Source organism: Rhipicephalus microplus, chromosome 2 (assembly GCF_043290135.1).
Source record: "Rhipicephalus microplus isolate Deutch F79 chromosome 2, USDA_Rmic, whole genome shotgun sequence".
In the NCBI taxonomy this organism is placed as follows: domain Eukaryota; kingdom Metazoa; phylum Arthropoda; class Arachnida; order Ixodida; family Ixodidae; genus Rhipicephalus; species Rhipicephalus microplus.
This window is the reverse complement of record NC_134701.1, coordinates 222,506,133-222,529,347: the sequence shown is the minus strand read 5'-3', so window position 1 is coordinate 222,529,347 and position 23,215 is coordinate 222,506,133. Positions and strand designations below refer to the sequence as shown.

The 23,215-nt window shown below is 44.8% G+C and overlaps 1 protein-coding gene across 1 annotated transcript; it reads left to right on the top strand.

The window, feature by feature from the left end:
- The first annotated feature begins 12,337 nt into the window (after positions 1-12,337).
- Positions 12,338-21,648, top strand: LOC142793837 (uncharacterized). Its single transcript, XM_075885813.1, has 2 exons — positions 12,338-13,259; positions 19,032-21,648. Exons 1-2 carry the CDS (start codon positions 12,338-12,340, stop codon positions 20,663-20,665), a joined length of 2,556 nt encoding a protein of 851 aa, XP_075741928.1. The 3' UTR covers positions 20,666-21,648.
- The last annotated feature ends 1,567 nt before the right edge of the window (positions 21,649-23,215 follow it).

Here is a 23,215-nt window from a genome sequence, read left to right as displayed (position 1 = left end):
ATTTTAAATCTATTTAACAATGAAATGAGACGCGCTTCCATGAAGAGCACACTGTTAGCAACAAACTTGGGCAGTCCAAGGCACAATCGTAAAGCTTCCCTTCCTAACAGTATTAAGAGTCTCATTTTATAAGTCGCACTCCCTGAAAATAACACACAGCCAAATCCCATGATAGGACGAATGTACATTTTATAGATCATTACTAATGTATTTATTCGAAATCCTGTTTTCTATTGCTGATCTTGCGTAACCACCCCATGGCTTGTGTTGCCTTGAATCCGATTTGGTCGATGTGACTTTTCCAATTTAACGAGCTGTTATAAGTGATTCCTAAGTATTTGAGTGAATCCACCTGGGGATCAACTGTGTGCCTTACACCAGGGAGATGTTGACGGGATCTTCGAACGAGAACGCTAGAAGCGCGCTTTTGTTTACGTTTAAAGACATTTGAATCTTTTCAAGCCATTCCTATATCATGTTTAGGTTTTTCTATAATGTTTCATAAAGTAATTGCAGATCACTATTTGTCGCAATGAAGGCAATATCATCTGCATACACATATAAATGAATATCGCTATGTGTTGCAATCGAGCTGAAGAAGATGTTAAACAACACCGGTGAGAGCACTGCCCCCTGTGGTGCGCCTTGGTATTGCTGATATCTGTTGGAAAAACAACCCCTTTGAGAGCAGAAAACTCGCTCTCCCTTACAAACTCTGCTACCCATGCTGACATGTAGTTTGGTAAGCGATACATTTCCATCTGCTGTATTAATATTTTATGCTCCACTTTGTCGTACGCCTTTGCCAGAGCCGGAGTAACTAATGCACAATACTCTCTTCTACGCTGAGCCAACTGAATACGACTCTCTTAATCCACATGCGCACACCAGATGGAACATCCCGATCAAAAGCCAATTTGACTAGGGTTCAGTATTGACTTATCTTCAATGTATTTCATTATACGTGCATTCAAAACTCTTTATATTCGTTTAACCAAATTACATGTAATACAAATTATCTTGACATTGTCAAGGCCTTACATTGTAAATCCAAGTCTCTGTTTTTAAATATAGCAATTATTTTAGAAATTTTCCAATCCACAGGTATCCAAGAAGTTTTCAAAGAGTAGTTAACCATATTGCAGAGTTCATGTGGGGAAATGTCGTATAGCACTTTTATCATTTCTGAGGTTACCCCATCTGGTCCTGGTGCAGCTGGAGGTAAGTCCGCTAGTTCCGCTGATGTCACTACGTTGACATAATCCCCTTCAATTGGCTTTACTACGTGTTTTGCTGTTATTGATCTGAATCTATCTTCTAGTCATTTAGTAATATTTTCTAATAATTCAGTGAGTTCGCGAGGTGATAGAATTGAAGAATCAGTATTGTCAGATGGTGGTATCATTTTTATGGAGCGCAAAAATGTAAAAAGTGCCTTTCTATTGTTTCATTTTGAAAGTTAGCTGAATTTGTTAGTGTCATAGTCATCTTTTGCTTTGCGTACTGTACGTTTAAATCAACTCCCATGTATTTTAGTCACACCAGTTTTTTGGGAATTGGTTGTGAATAAGTTTCTTCTGCGCCGCTTTTTGTTTTCTATACCCCCTCATACATACAGAGTTCCACCATGGGCTATAGATCCTCCTCTGTCTCATGTTATTCAAAAAGGTGACTTTTTATTGCTTTTTTAATACCACACACAGATTCTTAGCCCGAATGTCTACCTGTATGTCCTTGCGAAGAATCAAAGCAGACTTTAAGTCTTTTTCTAGTCGGTCATACTTTACAATTGAGCTAACTTTGTCAGTTAAAAATATCCTAGGAAAGAACATCAAAACTAATAGGAAGGTGGTCACCATTTGTTGCGCAGTCTTAAGTTTTCCACAAAGATATTAGTGAGGAGCTGGAGAAAGTCAGATCTATAGCCGACTTGGACAGTCCTCTAACAAACGTAACTGTGGGTAAATTCACACAGGATAATTGATTATCAACACTCCATTCCCTAATCACCTTCCATTTCCATCAGTCTTGAAATTCCAAGACACGTGGTGTGAATTGAAGTCACCAGTTAGTTTTACATCCTTCCTGTGGGAAGCCGGCATTACATCTAAGCTTATAGTGTCCTGTACTCCTGCCGGAAATGATGCATTAACAAAAGAAGAAAGGGGAGCAGCCTGGCAGAGTGATGTTTAATACTACAATTTCATAGTTAGTACTAAACACAGGTAGTTAATCTTCGCACCTACGACTGATTTTAGTTGATATAAAAACGGCAAGTCCATCACCTCTGCTAGGTCTATCTAAACGAAATAAGCAATCTTTTTTATGTAAAATGTTTGTTATTTTGTAAGCCTGGTTTCTTGTTAGGTAATGATATCTGAGGAAATTTGCGAAGAAATATATAATAAATCTGTGGTAGCCGATCCTAATGGTCGCCGATTCCACCGTAATACCTTTAGAGAGCCTATTTCGACACTATAAACCGGTCGCAGAGACTGCTTTATCAAAGAGATCTATTTTTAAAAAGTCTTTTTTGGAGAGGTTCTCAAAGAAGTCTTCCTTTGACAAATACTTTTTAGATTTTGATTTCTGTGAAGGCTTTTTCGAGAAAGGACATCCGGCATGCTTCAAGGAGTTTTGAGATTCCGCGTCCATATCTGTGAACTCGTCAGAATAATCTGATATAGGGTCTGGACATGCCCGCATTATCTGTTTGGAGGGTCCTGCTTGAGGAGATGCACATCGTGTAGGAGCGATCGGGCTTTCTGTCGTTGTACTCATTGAAACCACTAAATTCTGGGAAGTCTGATTTTTAATAGATAATAAAACAATGGTTTGAATAAACTGATATGTTAACAATTTTGCCAATGCTTCAACAAGATTGTTGGCAAGACCCTCCATTGTCTGTTTCATTGCCTTCTATATGGCCACTGCTATAGCTTTTGCTAATGATGCATCCATGGCACCAATATGTCACGCTGTTACGCTTGCATAGCCTTTCGAGCGTTCTTGTAATTCCGTCGCAGCTTCCCTCCGAAAGCAACGCTTGCGTTACACGATATCCAATAGCCTAACTTCTCGTTATTTCGCCTCAGAATCTATAGAGTCTGCAGGATGTGCTTCATGACATAAACAGCCCTTAGCTTCCGCAGAGTTGCACTTACTGCTTTCATGATTTTATTAGCATATTCTACATCTAGCAATTGAAGTGCACCCTTTGCACTCTGGCCATATGTCCAACAGTTCAAGCACTGTAGGGGCTTAGGGGATAGAGGCTCTACCTTGTAGATAAGAGACCAAGCCTGGATTTCAGGTGGTCTTATCGTTCCCGCAAAGGTTACTGTCCCCGACTCGGTAGGTGGTTTCTTCTTGTCCACCAGACACCTGCACCTGTGTACTGACACTGCACCTGCTGCCGAAAATAATTCCGGAATTTCTGCAGGGGTTAGGCTCGTATCTACACCGCGGACTGTGGATTTTGAACATGCAAGATGCGCTGGAATAAACGGGCTTATTGGATGCACTGGAAACTCGTCACAATTCAGAAGCTCTCGGACACACTCCTGATCGGCAGAGCAGCACAAAATACAACCACGACCGAAATGCCGGACCCTGGTGACCTTGTGAAAGTGTGATCTCGCTTTCCAACGCTCATTTGAATCACCTTCGGATTCTTCATCGGTATTGTACTTCCTTTGGTCGGTACCAGAGCTACGGGGACGTTGGTAACATCACTGCACAGAAAAGAATGGGAAGAAGGGCAAGACGCTCGGCCAGGTGAGGAAACCGACATCGAGATAGCCTCAGTCGCTTGAACTCTGAAAGTCAAATAGCAAAAACCACAAACAATTGCCAAATACTGGCAGATCCCATGTACCGTGCGAATCGATAATATGAGAAGCACCAATGAGAAATGTTGGTATGTCACTTTAAAATCAGCACAACGTTACAAGGTGGAGGTAAATGACGCCGTACATGACTTCCGTGTCATGCTTATTATGTTTGGATGTGTGGTTTACCTCCGTTATCTATTCACATCACGGGATACCAAATTTTAAGTATATGTGGAGCTAGCAAAACTGCCGCGAGCACGTTATGAGCGTGGTATGTTGTCATGTTCCTACATGACACGCTTGTCAGGATTATCATGTTTGCAGAAGTCCTATACTTTGTCATTCATTCACGTCACGTACCAACAAACAGTTTATGTGGAGCTAGCAAAACGGCCACGAGCGCGTCATTAGAGAGTTTTAGTACTGCGGAATGGTGCTACGTACGCATCACGCAAGCGCCTTACGTTACGTGGCGTCGTTTGTCACTAATCGGCTTTTAGTACGCCGTACTACCCGCGTAAGTAACGAGCGTGAAGCGTGTTGCGCCATCTGGCAGATTAAAATAGAAGCACGTGTTGTTGACAGCCAATGTGAGCCAATCCAAGTGTTATAGCCAGATTATGGCGATATTTTAAGCCACAGAGCCGGTCGGTGCTTGCCTTCGATGCCGCCATTTCGCAAAACGAATTCTCGCGCTGTCGCGAACTTGTTCGAGAGCGGCGCGATCCAACATCCGTACGCACGCTCGCATCTCATGCGTGGTACGTAGCGGCTGCGTACGTAATGCGATACGTGTGTGTTGCGATCTGCGCATGCGCACTACGCAGAACGTGGCCTCCTTACGTACGCAACGCCGCCACGTACGCAGCGTACGCAGTACTAAAACTCTCTATTAAAGGCCCAATATACTCCAATATAGCGTTGACGCGCGCACGCTAGGCAAAGCGATGCTACGTTAGCGAAACGCGAGCACTTAATAGTCTGACGCCAGGCGTAACCAGCGTCCGTCGGCGCCACCCGACGGCAACCGGCCCGAAATGCAACAAGCTGCATTTCGCGCCGATGCGTTACCCATACAACACTGCGTCTCCCTCTTTTCGTGACGGAGGGACGCCGGACGCGGTAAAACGTGCATGCGTCAAAGCAACGTAGCGCGGCGCGCGCCTGCGAATATATGGAAAGACCGGCGCCTGGCGTGGTAACGCCGGCGTGACGCGACGAAATGAACGCCGGCGAGCACACGCACCGCGTCAGGTCGAAATGTATTGGCGTCTTGACTATGGCACGTAGTCATGCTCGGACATGACATCTCAAGATTATCTTGTTTACCTTCATACCTTCATCATCCATTGACGTCGCGTAATACCGAGTTTGGTACATCATACCGAGTTTGGCTAGCGAAACGGCCGCTAGCGCATCATGCCCGTAGCATGTAGCCATGTTGTTATATGGCACGCATGTAACGTTTACATGTTTCAATCAGTACTATATCTTCGTCATCCATTTACTTTCCGTTATACCAAATTTGGTATATATATATAGTGCGTCATAAGCGTGGCATGTAGTGATGTTTTTACACGACACGCATTTCATGATTATCGTATTTGCATCAGTCACATACCTTTGTCATCAATTTACGGAATACCAAATTTGGTATATGTGAAGCTAGCAAAACGACCGCAAGCGAATCATGAGTGTGGCATGTAGTAATGTTGTTACATGACACGCATGTCATGACTTTCATGTTAGGGTCAGTCGCTTGTGTTCGCCATGCAATCATGTCCTACCATACCAGTTTTGCAACATGCCATGTGAACAAAACCACCGCAAGAGCAGCAAGACCAAGACATGTACATTATGACATTTATAAGATTCATGCCATGATTTTCAAGTTCTGTCTAGTATGCTCTGGTCGTAATACAGTCATGTTATATCATATTAAGTTTGGTATCAATACCGTTATCCAAACGGCCAGGAGAGGTAAAGTCGTAGGGGGCTAGATAGATAGATAGATAGATAGATAGATAGATAGATAGATAGATAGATAGATAGATAGATAGATGACACGCTCAAAGTCGCCGTAGTTTGCTAAGAAATGCTTCGCATTTAAAAAGCACTCAAAACCACAAACAAGCAAACGTTAAACTCAAGAGCGATCCTGCCGCGTGCAGCGTGTTCGCTAGTCGTCCTTCTTCTCTCCACCAACCGCCACGCGCCATGAAAACCGCTTATCTCTCATGCGCCGCCACCCAGGCTTGCTGCCACGCGTCACTGCTAGTGCTCACCACAAGGCAGTTATACAAGGCAAGTAACAAGGCAGTTATAAAGTGGGAAAAACAGGTATCCAAGCCCGCAGAGTTAAAACGGGGGCTCAGGCAGGGGTGTCCTTTGTCACCCTTGTTACTCATGATGTAGCTACAAGGATTAGATGCAAAATTAGAATGAAGTGGACTGGGCTTCAATCTCTCTTTCGTCAAACAAGGAAAACTCATTGAACAGACACTACCAGCCTTGATGTACGTATAGATGATATAGTGCTAATGGCTAACAAGGAAGATTTGCAGAGATTGATGGACATCTGTGTTAATAAGGGAGATAGCTTAGGTTTTGGATTCAGTAATGAAAAATTTGCAGTCATGATTTTTATGATAATGAAGGTAGTGAGGTTAGAATACAGGAGGTCACGCTAGAGATAACAGATAAATACAAATATCTGGGCGTATGGATAAGCAATGGGGCCGAGTACCTAAGGGAACACGAAACATACGTGACGACTAAAGGTAACAGGAATGCAACGGTGATGAAAAACAGGGCACGGTGGAATTAGAATAGGTATGATGTTGTGAGAGGAATATGGAAAGGGGTCATGGTTCCTGGTCTGACGTTCGGCAATGCGGTTTTGTGCATGAGATCAGAAGTTCGAGCAAGATTAAAAATCAAGCAACGTGGAATAGGTAGGCTTGCCTTAGGAGCTCACGGGAATACACCAAATCAGAGAGTACAATGTGATATGGGATGGACATCATTTGAGGGCAGGGAAGCTAGCAGCAAGATAAAATTTTCGAAGCGATCGAGAGAAATGGAAGAGGAGCGTTGGGCTAGGAAAGTATTCAGCTACTTGTACACGAAGAATGTCGATACAAAATGGAGGAAGCGAACCAGAAAATTGACTGCTAAATACTTAGAAAACAGCAGGGGCCAAACATAAAAGAATTATCGCTTAAGAAGACGGTGACGGAAGCTGAGACCGATGTGTGGAGAACTTTTAAGCAGGAAATTACCACGGAAAGGATCTATGATAATACTCGGAGAGTTCTCTACTGTTTGAGGCCAGGACGGGAGTATTGCGATCCAAGACATATCGAGCCAAATACGAAGGGGTAGACACGGTATGCAGTGCGTGTGAAGAGGAAGAGAAAACTGCCGAACACTTGATAATGCTCTGTAAACGGCTTCATCCTATAGTTCAGGATGATGGCGCAGAGTTCTTCAAAGCACTGGGGTTTAGGGACAGGGCGGGCAAAATAGACTTTAAGCGGGTAGAATTAACTTGAAGGAGGTTATGTGATTGGTGGCTAAAGTCAAGGCACGAGTGAAAATAAACACTTCACAGCAAAGTACGAGTCCTCAACCTCACTATTCAAAGAAAAAATAAATAAATCTAGTTTATGGTTCACTAAGTATTACGGCTTGGTGGCGTTAGCCACCACCCGATCTAAAGGGCACAGCTATATCAATCCATCAATCCATTCACTTCTACAATGATGATGATGATGATGATGATGATGATAAATACTCTCGAGCACAACGCCACCTCCCACTCGATGGTTGTGACCCCTGAATGTCGCCTATGCGTGAGAAACAAGCGCCTTGAGACAAAACCTACTTTACAGGGACTGTTAGCACCCCCACAATCCCAAAAGAGCGTTTTTATAACGCTCCAATATATATATATATATATATATATATATATGACGTATGAAGCGATGGTCGGTAGAGGCAGAGAAGGAAGAAGTGAGAGATTAGAAAAAACATGGGGTATGAGCCAGGCCACGTCTCCCACTCATCATAGCATCACACACACACACACATATATATATAAATATATATATATATATATATATATATATATATATATATATATATATATATATATATATATATATATATATATATATATATAACAACTGTTAAGGTTACCGCTATTTGGAATTCGTCGATAGTACTCCAATAGTGATTTCCTCAGAGCGGCAGAAATGGTTTCTGCTTTGAATTTTATTCTAGTGTTAATTAAAGGGAGGGGGCATTTCCGAGAACTTTGTGCAACAATGTTTATTGTCTAAATTTTAGAAGTCCGATGAATTTACTGAGCTAGGCTACGCTGGTGCGAAAAGAAGCCGCTGAGGCTAACTGCCGCCTTGAGAAAGAAAGCGTCACATCAGGTTGCACTATAGTGACTTCATGTAGTTAGCGTCGGTAACGAGCTTCCCGTAAACGGTCACTAGCCATTCTTCACCTTACCATCTTGCTATGGTGTTTACAAGGACTCGAAGCCGGGCTTGCGGGTGCACAAGACCTCTCGCGGGAACTGGCGCCTTCAACGCCCAAAGATGCCTCTTGCGAGGAGCTATTACCTCTCTTCGGCGAGGCAAGGATAGGCCCTTTATCCTCGTCTGCCGACGAACCCACGATGTTGCATCTGGTACCGGCGGAGTTCAGGTTCAATTCCGCGACCTTCTGGCTCGCAGCGGCAGCGAGCTGGTCCTCTGCAGGTGCCGAAGGCGTCGCGGAGAGCAGTCCCAAGGGCGGCTTCACCCGGCCAGCGAATACGGGGGCGTCCAGTTCATCGCTGATGGCGGACGCGCCCGAAGCCGCCGAGGAACGGCGACGCCGGGTGCGCTCCTCGGGATCCAACATGTCATCATCGTCGTCCAGTATGACGTCGACGTCTTCAGTCACGGAGACATCGGATTCGTCGGTCATCGGTCGGTCCTTGGGTGGCGTCCTGACTCCCGAATACATTGCGCCCGCAGCACCGGTAACGGGACTCCTCTCCCGGCATATCGGTAACTTTTGCTCGGATACGGATGTTATGCCGAAGCTGACGCGGTGGTCCTGCGACGTCTTCGATGGCGAAGGGTTCAGGGTCCCAGTCTCTCTGTCAGGACTGCCGCGGCCAGTGGACGCCAATGCGATGGTGTTCAGCTCGTCCAGCACACCCTCGAGGCACTCTCGTGATGCGGCGACCAGGTCTTCCGGACTTGGTGCTTGGAAGGCAACACGACTGCCACTGGAAGGACTGCGGTGCACAGCTCGAGCGCTCACCATCGACGACCTCAGGGTAGATCCCTCCAAGTGGGCCGCTGGACCTCCTCTTCCCCGACCACCATGGGGGCTACCGCCACTCCGAATCGGAGACCTGCCAGTGCTCGAGAGATTATCCGACGTGTTGCTTGAAGTATCCCTCCCGCCATCCCGACTCGAGCCGTACAGGGACGATGAGACCTTTTTGGCCTCACGCGAAGGCTCACTTCCTTTGGTGGCAGATGAATCCATGTCTCGAACGCCCCGATGTGTATTGAGTCTGGCAGACTGGGATGAGCGCTATCCGCAAATCAATAGAACACAGAGGACAAGTCGAAGGACGCCTTGCCGGAAAAAAGCGCGTTCTCGCTGCCTGAAACGGTGGCTCGTGCAGGCGTGCACTCGCGCTGCTTTGTCTTTCTGCTTTTTCTCTCAATGCATGTTCTTGGAGCTAGTCGAGAACGCAAATTAGTGTGTATTCCTAAATAATTACATTATGTCCTCCTAAAGTAAATTATGAGGCACCCAGAAAGTACGCAGAATATATTGTGAAACAATCATATATAGCTTGCCTTCATTTGTCGGCGCATCATTCTTTTTTTTTCTGGTTAAACGTTCTATTTATACAATGATTACGAAACAAGAAGAAAAACAAGAAGTCAGAGGAAGTTTATCCTTCAACTATTCATTCGTTTTCTCAGCATACAAAAATTTAGGACAAATTCACTTCTGAAAGAAGGTTACCACTCGTTTTATGGCAATGCAATATATATATATATATATATATATATATATATATATATATATATATATATATATATATATATATATATATATATATATATATATATTGTTCTCGCTTCGCCCCTCAAGACCAAAAGCCGGGGACCGGTTTTCAATAGTTTCCTGCTCGCTCTCTTTAATAATGCGAGTTACGTAATGGCTGATGCGAAGCTGGCTTATTTTTTTACTTACTCTTAATCTGTTAGCATCATTGCCTAGGCTTCCAGGGAAAATCTTTTGCGGGTGTGGAAAAGTACAAAAGCGCAAGAGAAGGCAGTTGCCACAGAAATGAATGAAGTGACTACAGATGCTCTTAGGCTGCTGTCCTGGCAGGATACTATTAACGCCCATGCTACTGGCAGTGGTTAGTATCGACTAGTCATGTTTTATAATCACTAATGTGGTTTGGTATGGATAATATTGGTTAACCAATGCAATATGACGCTTTTCCAGTAGATAGCTTTGAAACGCGCATGCTTCAAAGCAACACAGCGCGTGTCTGCGAGTAAATGACAGGACCGGTGCCTGGCGTGGCAACGCCGGCGTCACGCGACAAAATGAACGCCGGCGAGCACGCGCACCACGTCACGGGGAAATGTATTAGCGCCTTGACTGTGGCATGTAGTCATGTTCTTACATGAAACGAATCTCATGACTATCACGTTTGCGCCAGTCGCATACCTTCGTCATTCATTGACATAACGTAATACCACATTTAGCACATGTGAAGCTAGTGAAACAGCCGCGCGCGCACTATCAGTGTGGCATGTAGTCATGTTGTTACACGACACACATGTCGTGATTATCATGTTTGGATGTGTCATTTACCTATGTCATCCACTCGCGGCACGTGATACCAAGTTTGGCACATGTGAAGCTAGCGAAACGGCCGCGAACGCTGCATGAGCGTAGCTTGTAGTCATGTTGTTACATGACACGCATCTCATGTTCATTATGTTTGTACCAGTAGCATACCTTCGTCATTCATTCACGTCCCGTAATACCAAATTTAATAAAAGTGAAGCTAGCGAGATGGCCACCAGCGCATCATGAGGGTGACATATGGTCATGTTACATGACACGCATCTACAGATTATCATGTTCGTACTAGTCACATATCTTTGTCAACCATTCACGTACCATATTACCATATTTAGTTAATGTGACGCTAGTGAATCGGCGACGAGCGCATCCTGAGCGTGGCATGTAGTCATGTGTCACTTGACATGCATCTCATGATTTTCTTGTTAGGGCCTGACGCTTGCGTTCGCCATGCAATCATGCCATACCGTACCTGTTTTGCAACATGCAATGTGAACGAAACCACTGTAAGAGCTACAGGACCATGAAATGTAAATCGTGACATTCATGACACTCATATCACGATTTTCATGTTATAATTAGTCAAATATGTTCTTCATACAGTCACATTATGCCATAACAAGTTTGGTATCGATACCATTATTGAAACGGCCAGGAGAGCTAGAAGTCGTAGGCGGCTAGATAGATAGATAGATAGATAGATAGATAGATAGATAGATAGATAGATAAATAGATAGATAGATAGGTAGATAGATAGATAGATCTCAATGTCGCCGAAGTTTAGTAAGAATTGTTTCGCATTAAAGAAAAATGATAAAAAAGGAGAACAGCATACTGCCGTGATGTTGCCTTTTTGGCAGTATTGTAAAGCAGCGCCAAAAATCAAGCTTGCGCAAAAAAATCCGCATACAAAATATAGCGAATTCTACAGTTTTACGCTAAACTATGAGGTAAATTGAACTCATTCCACTATTATTGCGATTTATATATATGTTTGTTTCACTATGAAGACCTAAACCTATTTTGTTAGGCTGCTGGTCCCACCTAATGGCAGTCTCTTGATAACGTGGCGCAATGCACCGTGGGTGATCAGCCATAAAACGAGTGGTAACCTTATTTCAGAAGAGAATTTGTCGTAAATCATTTATATGCTGAGAAATAGAATGAATAGTTGATGAATAAACTTCCTCTGACTCGTTGTTTTTCTTCTTGTTTAGTAATCGTTGTATAAATAGAACGTTCAAACTGAAAAAAATGGTGTGCCGACAAAAGAAAACGCATTATATATGATTGTTTCACAATATATTCTGCGTACTTTCTGGGTGCCTGATAATTTCCTTTAGGAAGACATAATGTAATTATTTAAGAATAGACAATAATTTGCGTTCTGTACTAGTTACACGAACAAGCATTGAGAGAAGAAGCAGAAAGACAAAGCAGCGCGAGTGCACGCCTTCACGAGCCACCGTTTCAGGCAGCGAGAACGCGCTTTCTTCCGGCAAGGCGTTCTTCGACTTGTCCTCTGTGTTCTATTGATTTGCGGTTAGCGCTCATCCCAGTCTGCCAGACTCAATACACATCGGGGCGTTCTAGACATGGATTCATCTGCCGCCAAAAGAAGTGAGCCTTCGCGCGAGGCCAAAAATGTCTCATCGTCCCTGGACGGCTCGAGTCGGGATCGCGGGAGGGATACTTCAAGCAACACGTCGGACAATCTCTCGAGCACTGGCAGGTCTCCGATTCGGAGTGGCGGTAGCCCCCATGGTGGTCGGGGACGAGGAGGTCCAGCGGCGCACTTGGAGGGCTCTACCCTGAGGTCGTCGATGGTGAGCGCTCGAGCTGTGCACCGCAGTCCTTCCAGCGGCAGTCGTGTTGCCTTCCAAGCACCAAGTCCGGAAGACCTGGTCGCCGCATCACGAGAGTGCCTCGAGGGAGTGCTGGACGAGCTGAACACCATCGCATTGGCGTCCACTGGCCGCGGCAGTCCTGACAGAGAGACTGGTACCCTGAACCCTTCGCCATCGAAGACGTCGCAGGACCACCGCGTCAGCTTCGGCATAACATCCGTATCCGAGCAAAAGTTACCGATAAGCCGGGAGACGAGTCCCGTTGCCGGTGCTGCGGGCGCAATGTATTCGGGAGTCAGGACGCCACCCAAGGACCGACCGATGACCGACGAATTCGATGCCTCCGTGACTGAAGAAGTCAACGTTATACTGGACGACGATGATGACATGCTGGATCCCGAGGAGCGCGCCCGGCGTCACCGTTCCTCGGGGGCTTCGGGCGCGTCCGCCATCAGTGACGAACTGGACGCCCCCGTATTCGCTGGCCGGGTGAAGCCGCCGCTGGGACTGCTCTCCGCGACGCCTTCGCCCCCTGCAGAGGACCAGCTCGCTGCCGCTGCGAGCCAAAAGGTTGCGGGGACGAACCTGAACTCCGCCGGTGCCAGACGCAACATCGTGGGTTCGTCGGCAGACGAGGATAAAGGGACTATCTTTGCCTCGCCAAAGAGAGGTAATAGCTCCTTGCAAGTGGCATCTTTGGGCGCTAAAGGCGCCAGTTCCCGTGAGAGGTTGTCTTGTGCACCCGCAAGCCCGGCTTCGAGTCCTTGTAAACACCATAGCAAGATGGTGAGGTAAAGAATGGTTAACGGCCGTTTACGCGCAGCTCGTTACCGACGCTAACTACATGAAGTCACTATAGCGCAATTGGATGTGACGCTTTTTTTCTCAAGGTCGGAGTTAGCCTCAGTGGTTTCTTTTCGCACCAGCGTAGCTTAGGTCAGTAAATTCATCGGATTTCTAAAATTTCGACAATAAACCTTTTTGTACGAAGTTCTCGGAAACGCCCCCTTTATGATAAAATGAAATTCAAAGGAGGAAACCTTTCGGCCAGTCTGACAAAATCACTATTGGAGTACTATCGACGTAAAATGAAACCAGAATAGCTACAAGACTTAAGAATGGTTCAGTGCACGCTGTCCAGTCACCAGCATGGACATGCGCAGTGCGGTCAAACCAGAATGCTGCGCGCGTGTGAATGGTGATGACTGGATGGCGCGAACTAAAAGATCTTTTATGCTCGCTGCTGTTCTTGTGTCATTTGAAGACGATAGGTCATCTTGAGGTCCAGATAGGGTTTCGGAGCCTGCACAAAAGAAGCTTCAAAGACACTAGCTGCAGATTTCTCTCAAACGTTTTGTGGTGAAGTGGAGATAGAAATGGACCATTTCAGTTAAACAATGGGTGTGAAATGTTTTCGGGTCATTATGAAGTGAATGCATAAAGCTTAAAATTCATATCGCACAACAATGTGCATTCTTGTGCGATATATGTGACGGTGAACGCCATTATAGAGTGAACTCGGTAGACGATAACGGCTATTCATGAAACGGACTTGCCATGCGACGACAGTCAGTTTCGGTGATTGTGAGCGTAACTCGGACTGACAGCCGTAAGTGAAGTATGCTATAAATGCAACTCAATGCTAATAATGTCATTAGGACATACGACAATAGCATTGTTAAGTTTGAATTTCTAACGTAATTTGATTAACATTCGTGTTCGAAATAGTGTAGCTTCTTTGGTACACGAGGGTCCAGCTTGATGTTTTCGTACGCGCGTCTTGGTAATACTATGTCACACATAATTATTTCATAAAACCTGCAGATGAGGCACGTATGTTATGCACGCGATGCATGTGTAACAATGACAGTTCAAGATTATTGCATCTACAATAGTCGTTAACAAACAATACATGCCCCACCGCGGTGGTCTAGTGGCTAAGGTACTCGACGGCTGACCCGCAGGTCGCGGGATCGAATTCCGGCAGTGGCGGCTGCATTTCCGATGGAGGTGGAAATGCTGAAGGCCCATGTGCTCAGATTTGGGTGCACGTTAAAGAACCCCAGGTGGTCGAAATTTCCGGAGCCCTCCACTACGGCGTCTCTCATAATCATATGATGGTTTTAGGACGTTAAACCCCAAATATCAATCCTAATAATCATCACAAAAAATACGTGACGTGGACGCCACTCAACAGCCGGAACAAGTACATGGAGGCTGCGCTCCAAATTCGGGCAGACGACGTTTATTTTAGAAGTTGGTTTCGAGCGAAGCAGGAGGCATTGAATGGCTTATACAACTTTTTTCATTGATTCGATTTGAGCGTTGCGAGATAACAGACCTATTTGACTAGACTAGGGACCTCCTACTTGCCCCCCCCCCCCCCTCACCTCTTGACCACGCAATTGCTTGTGTAGTTTCCAGGCGCGCCTATTGACACCTCATGGTCTGACCCGGCATAGGCACCCGCCTCGGAGCTGAATTCAGTTTAATCAAAATAGAGTACAGGTTAAAGAAGTGTTTTTTGCCATATTGCTACGAATCGAGCAGTGGCTGACAGCTTGGCGAGTCATGTACTGTTTATCGCATTGCTACACACACCGATATTCAACACAACAACCACAGTTGACCATGACGTGATAGGACGCCATCATCGCATCTCTTTATTAACCACTTCAGCTCTGTGAATGAATACTTGTCTGCCTCGCAAGATACCTGGATTTGATTGCATGCAGCTCTAACCATGATTTAAATCTTTCCGTGCTGAAATTATCCTTCTCTGACAACGCGGCTGACGCATGTCCTGTATTTCTTGCTATACAAGCTCCAGAACGTGAAAGCCCTATAATCGTCTTTCCTGGGTTCATAGGAACAGTAGAGCACCTGTGGCTCTTTTGCCCACATTCCACAAGTAAGCAGGTATGTACCGCGTATAACTGAAGGAAAGCGTTTCATGACGTCAGCGACAAGCAATGTTGCTATAATTCCACTTTCAATAAACGGACTTGCGCTTCTATTTCACCGATTCGCTAGTACAAATTTCAAGCAGCTTGTTACGTTTCATGGGCTTCTTTGCTTTTTTTACAACAAATATAGTGAACCTGATAGCCGCCACGTTTCCCAATAGCGCGTTTGTTGTTCACCAATAACGCCTCAGTATGTTGAAGTCAAGCATCGTAGAAGGAATCAACAAGGGACCTTTATTATTCTCTGTCAAACGTGCATTAAACCTAACAGAGGCCACCATGGAGACAATGTTATTGTTTATCTTCTGATTTCGTTCAAAAAGCGCATATTTTCGCAGCACAACAAATTTGGACAGGCTATTCAAGTGATGACCTATTCATCGTGTTGGTCATGCACTAATGCCCTATATATATATATATATATATATATATATATATATATATATATATATATATATATATATATATATATATATATATATACATATATATATATATATATATATATATATATATATATATATATATATATATATATATATATATAACTATCTATATATATAACTATCTATATATATAACTAACTAACTATATATATATAACTTGCCGTGATAACTAACGGCAAGTTCTTTTAACCAACTTTTCTGTCTTCTTATTTACATTACATTGGTTCTAATAACTTCCGCTATACATTCGTTGGCATTATTCTTTATTGTCTGTTAGATCTCGTTAATTTTGTCCCATATATATATATATATTTATATATATATATATATATATATATATATATATATATATATATATATATATATATATATATATATATATATATATATGGGACAAAATTAACGAGATCTAACAGACAATAGAGAATAATGCCGACGAATGTATAGCGGAAGTTATTAGAACCAATGTAATGTAAATAAGAAGACAGAAAAGTTGGTTAAAAGAGAACTTGCCGTTAGTTATCACGGCAAGTTATCTTTTCACCAACTTTTATGTCTTCTTATTTACATTACATTGGTTCTAATAACTACCGCTATACATTTCTTGGCATTATTGTGTGTTAGATGTCAATATATATATATATATATATATATATATATATATATATATATATATATATATATATATATATATATATATATATATATATATATATATATATATATATATAGCCAGAGTCTGGCCTTCATTAGGATTTGACGGTTTGACGGTACAGTTTGTTGGTCCTCAGTTTTATACAATCGTAAATGAGAAAGAAAGAGAGAGAAGAAAGAAACCAAGAAAGAAAACAGAGCAATGAGAATATGAGGTGGAATCTCCCGGCCGCCGCCTTCCACTCTTTCCTCTTCACCCTCACACTCTCTTCCTTTTCTCCCCCGTTCTTCTTTTCACTCTTTCTTCTTATTTTCTTTGTCTTCTTTTTTTTTTTCTGACGTTCACCTTCATGATGCCCGCGGTCTGCGTATCCTTCCTTCCACTAACGTATTGCTCCCTACCAGACGGCGCCACATGGCTCTGGCGGTTCAGTGTGGGGAAGAAGGGCTTTTTCAAGAAGTAAGCCTTCAACTACTCACTGCAACGTGAACGTCTCATCGTTGAAAGAGGGGCGCCACGTATTGCTGCAGAGGCTGGCAAGAGGTTGCAATGTCAATTCTGGCCCGCTTCTGGAGTGCGCATGCTGTAGGGGCCTCCCGATTCCGCACAAGGTTGCTGTTGGGCATGTCATGCTTGGCGCAATTGATTGTGTAGCAAGGTAGAAACAGAAACAGACAACAGGTGTACTTGGGAAGAGTAGTTACACTTGGAAGTATTTTAAGTTGTCCAGTGCTTGTCGCAGCTGCAGATCCGAGAACTCAGTTTTTATTGTCATTATCACCGTTATTGTTTCCTAATGCTTTAATTGCTGCAAGTGTCCCCAGATTTTCATTTAATCCTATATCGAGGGTGTTAAATCGGTGGATAAAGTATGACTCTTGTTGTCCACGTTCTCGGTTTGATTTAAATGGCGTTTCTAAGAGTGATATATTGATATACTTTATCGATGCATGATCGGGAAGGTTGAGATATTTTGATAGAGGTAGACTTGGGCTGATTTCGCATATGCCCTTTGATTATTCAAAGGAATCCAAACGGGTGTTTGTTTGTCCGATGTATTGCATACTGCACACGTTGCATTCGAGTAGGTACACTACAATAAAGGAATCGCATGTTAGGTTTCCTCGTATGCTAATAAAAACCTTGGATTGTGAGCTGGTTGCTTTGTCGGTTTCTCGCATCGCTTCACATACAAGATATCGTAACTTTAAACAGTACATTACTAGGTGGTGAAGTATTGATTTGAGAGTGGACAAGAGTGTCTTTGAGGTTGCGTGGTCGTCGGTAAAGGACACCAGAAGTGGACGGGAATGCGCGTTTCGGACGTTCACTTTGTTCTGGAATGTTTTATTGTCGTTTATTGATTTTGTTTACATTGAGGAAGTTTGTATAGTAAGTTAAGCAGAGGTTTGTTTGTTGCGGGCCTTCTTGCGGTGGCCACTTCATAAGTAAGTCATCACACTTCAGTTTTCTCGCTTTTAAACAGCGTCATCAATTACCTGTGGGGGGGGGGGGTTATTTTTGTTTATTGAGCGTAAGTTTTTGCCTCTGTGAGCTCGTGTCAAAATCAGCGTCTTTTGAGCAGATTCGCTTAAACCAGTGAGCCTGGCTGTATGGAATGCTGTTTTTACAGTGGCGCGGGGGATCGCTTTGGTAATAGATGTATTGTTGCCGATCCGTTGGTTTTGCGATATAGGGTTGTAGAAAGCTTGTCTTCGTTTATCGTTATGGTAACAAAGAAAATTTTCGGTTGCTTGCGAGTAGCTGTGTTAAGTGTATGTGCAAATGTACAACGTTGTAAGTGTCGATAAAGTTTAGGAGAATCTGCTTGACTGCTTGCAACGCTATGGCCACTCCACCACCATGCCTGCGCACACACACACACACACACACACACACACACACACACACACACACACACACACACACACACACACACACACACACACACACACACACACACACACACACACACACACACACACGCACGCACACACGCACACACGCACAGACGCACACACACACACACACACACGCACGCACGCACGCACGCACGCACGCACACACGCACACACGCACAGACGCACACACACACACACACACACACACACACACACACACACACACACACACACAGGAGAGAGAGAGAGAGAGAGAAATAGAGCGCTACATTGCCTAAATATATGAGGGGCTATTCTCTGTGCTTCTAAAGGCACGATTGGACGAGAGAGCGCTACCTATGGCACCGCTACCAACAGCTTTCTGATGTTCTCGTGCAGTGTGAATGTTATCTTGTGCTTAAAGCGCTTTTAGTTACGTGAAACGCGAATCGGGATAACGTCGCATCAACGTCTTTCTTCCGCACTCCCTTCTAGCTCCTGCAGAAGAGCTGCCCAGTCAGGGTCAAGGTGTTCACTATTCCGAGAATGCACTGCAGAAAGAAAGAACTGACCAAACGGTGCCGTCCATTCCCGAAGTTCAGCCCGGGTTGCCAATGCCGGCGCAGCAAATAGACTTTGCGTACGAGTTGTTCAGCTCACCCGTGATAGGCTCCACCGGTACCGAAGAAGGGGGCGTGACCCGAGGTGTGCTGTCTATTGGATCGGAGGAGCCTGGACGGGAGGTGTTCAGCAGCCACTTCACACAGTCCCTGTCGGCTGTTTTGCGCAGCGCCATCGTCATCGCCTCGTCACGCCGGTTTTACATGCTGGCCATCTATTGTGCCACGTCCCTAGTCAACGGGTTTCAGTGGATCGAATACGCCATCATCGCCAGCGTTGTGCAGGAGTATTACGGCGTCTCGGAGGTCGCCGTGGCCTGGACGTCACTTGTTTACCACATCGGATGCGTCACGCTTGCCCTACCCTCCTCCTGGATCCTGGAAAACATGGGACTTCGCGTCTCAGTGATTCTTGGCGCGTTGGGGACTTCTATAGGGTCCTGCATCAAGATCTTTAGTGTGCATCCCGACAGGTTTCATTACGTGTTGGTCGGTCAGACATTTCCGGCTTTCTCGCTGGCCTTCATTGTCGGGGTTCCGTCGCGCCTCGCGTCCGCCTGGTTCAAGTACGAAGAGGTGTCCACAGCCTGTTCTGTCGGAGTGCTAGGCGGCCAGGTGGGCATCGCGCTGGGATTTTTTGTCCCACCGTACATCGTGAACCCGAATAACGTCCAGGCGACCCTGACAATGCTGTGCGTGATCGTCGCGGTCGCCAGCGTCGCGTGCCTGCTTGTCACAATTGTGGTGTTTGAGGACAAACCCGAAAACCCGCCGAGTTTCCCCGAGATGCTGAACCGCTACGCCGAGAAGAGACCCTCGTTCGTCCAGGCCCTGTATCGTCTCATGAGGGACCGAGACTTCTGCTTGCTTCTCCTCTCGTACGGCATCAACACGGGTGCATTCTACTCCATCTCGACGCTTCTCAATCCGGTCGTAATGCGCTATTTTCCCGGAGAAGAGAACTTCGCCGGCTTGCTGGGTGTCATCATCGTCGTATCAGGCCTGCTGGGCTCTTGGGTTGCCGGTTGGGTCCTGGACAAGACCGGCAAGTACAAGGAAGTCTCCGTGGTCACGTACGCCTTCTCGACGCTGGGACTGCTGGTGTACACGTTTGTGCTGTCGCTACGCTCGCGGTGGCTCACTGGAAGCGCCTGCTTTTTCCTGGGCTTATTCCTCGCCGGCTACATACCAGTCGGCTTGCAATTAGGCGCCGAGATCACGTACCCGCTGGCCGAAGGAACATCGGCCTGCGTACTGAACATGGCATCTGAGTCTTTCGGCTTCGTTCTCATCCTGTCCTCGACGAATGTGCTGCGCACGTACGGCGACAGGGTGTCCAACTTGGCGTTGTCGGGTATGCTGCTGGTCGGCTGCATTTGCATCGTGAATCTTCGCGCCCAGCTTAAGAGGCAGTTGGCCACGCTACGAGTGCAGCGCAAACGCTCGGCGGCGACTTGCAGTGGCCTACGGGCATCGTTAAGGTCGCCAGCTGTGGCGGCTCCCACATAATTTGTGCGAGCGATTGTCGTTAATGTAGCAACAATTATTTCTATTATCACTTTTTTGACGCACGATTACCTTACATGCTATGTTCTTCATCGGTTTACTTGCTTTGTTATAAGGCTATTGCTTCTAGTTTGGAACTATCACAAATAGTATTGCGTTTTTGTCCATGTTTTCTTTTTCGCTAGAGTTTATTGTTTTGTATGACGATGAGCAGTAAGGTGGCTGTCACGTCTGGAATGCACCCAGATGATGCCCTCTCTTGAATTTTATCATTTGTGCAGTGCTGGTGCACTGTGACTCATTCCTGCGAGATCTTTGGGCTTAACATGGCGCAATCATTTTGACATTTTTTAATATAGGACACTGCAGATGTTTTTGTCTTAGCGCTTTCCACAGGATGTACAGCATAGGCGCGCACATTTAAATACGTGGTGTTGGTCGCTCGTTAGTTGAACAATTCCAGCGCTTTTTATGGCTGAAATTTTTATTAGCGAGAACATAATAACTTGTACTGCATTGATGTAAAATAAGTAACCACACATACTATAGGAGAATTAAGATTTCACAGTTAATTGCTCAGTAAAGTTTAATATAGTAAATATGTTGCTAATTGCCGATATGCATTTACCATCGGTGAAATGCAAGCCGCTTGGTTTTAACCCACTTTAACTGCACCATAAACGAAAGTCTTACGGCTGGGTAAAAATGAGAGGTACCGGTAGACAGCCAGAAATGTTGCATCCAGTTAAGGGGTGTAGGGATGTGCCAAGTGCTCGGCCAATATGGGCACGCTGGAAAGTTGACAAAAGATGTTTGCTATTCTTCAATTGTTTTATTTATAGACCACCAGGCACAAAAATATGTCACTTCCATTGTCGTTCTAATCAATGGCACGCATGGATTGTAGAAGTAAATTTGCTATAATACATGGATAATAAAAAAATACTAAAGCGTTGACTTCACAACCAAGCAGGCCTTAACATATAAAACCGACTTTGTCAGAATAAATACTCTCGCAGGGTTATAGTAAACTTCACATCTGCCTCGTATTGACTGAAGAACTGCCTAAACCAAGCGTTCTTCAATGCAGAGCATACAAAAAACCACCCACACGTGCATCGTTTAGTCCGGCGTGGTATGCGGCAACTCTGATTAGCAAGAGGACGAGCACAGTTAGATGGGGAGAGATGTTCCACGTACCTTGGAAATCGACGTTATGCGAAGCATGTGAAGGGAAGGTGACTGATTCTTTTATTGACAAACACGTCATAAATGACGCTAATTCTATGTGTAAATGTTGCACACAGAGACATATGTTGAAGCATTGCGGATATTCACATATCAAGTTGTTTCCAGATGTGCAACGATGCCAACAGAAACATAAGTATTGACAACACCAGAAAATATAAGCTGATAGAAGCTCTGGGGTCCTGGACACTGCTTCGTCAATAAACTTCAGCGCATAACACCTAACTACAACTGACGTTAACCAGACGGGATGGCTGCTTCCTAAGAGTATATATGTAATATTTATAAAACTGGATAGTCAGTACTGCCACCACAATTGACTTTTTACGAACATTAGATTTACGAACATTAGAATCTATTTGAAGAGCAGTTCCGAGACCTGGCATGGCTCTGTGGTAGAATACTTAACTGCCACGCCCGATGCTGTGGTTCAATTCCTGCTGGGTCCCTGATATTTATTCTTTGCATTTGTCGAGCGAACGCTGCAGATGCCATATCTTTTCGAACGCTGACGCGTTAAAATCGCTCATGTGTGTTCTCGTCGTTCCTGGGTGGATACTAAGTGTCAATAACCTGTGGCACATACCCGCATACCAGTGGTTCATACCCGTCCGCGGGTATGTACCACTGTCTGGCGGAAAGTGCGCGACAATGTATGCGACAGCTTTGTGACATTGTTCATCTCTTGTCCAACACTTCATATTCGTCGAACCGTCTTACACTTCCATTTTCATTTTGGTTCATGCCAAGCTAAGGAGGTGATCACGAGAGTACCCAGACGTAAGTGGCTAGGTAGATACGCAGATAGACGCCAAAAGGGCTTACTGTACGCTAAGAAATGCTTCGAATTTTAAATAAAGCGAAAAAAAAAAGAAGACAGATCCACGAAGTGAATGATGAGTGGGTTAAGCAGCGGGATCGTTTGGTGTTACCGTAATTCACCCGTGACATTGATACTCCCACATTTAGATGGCTCACAAAGCGGCCTAAATTTATTTGCAATGTTCCTTACTAATAACTGGTATGTTCCGTTGAGCAGTGAACTTCATTTTGTCTTCAACATTGCTGCTTTATGGCATTGAATCTAGCCTGAAGGTGGCAAAGACGAGCAGTGTGCACGTTGTTCTTCTATTTGTTGGTTGTTTCCAGTCGTACAAAAGGCATTGTTGAACATATCGAGACGTCAAGTACTGCACAAGCCATTCGTTGTCCATGATCATCGTCGTCATCATGTTTATCGTCGTCCCAGCTACTGCACACGCCTATGGACAAGCCTCTACCTTAAGGAGTTTTGCTCCTAAAAAA

Coding starts and splice junctions, on each gene's coding strand:
- LOC142793837 (XM_075885813.1), top strand. CDS start 12,338: ATGGATTCATCTGCCGCCAAAAGAAGTGAGCCTTCGCGCGAGGCCAAA. Junction 13,260..19,031: donor CTTTGCCTCGCCAAAGAGAG/GTAATAGCTCCT, acceptor ACTCCCTTCTAG/CTCCTGCAGAAGAGCTGCCC.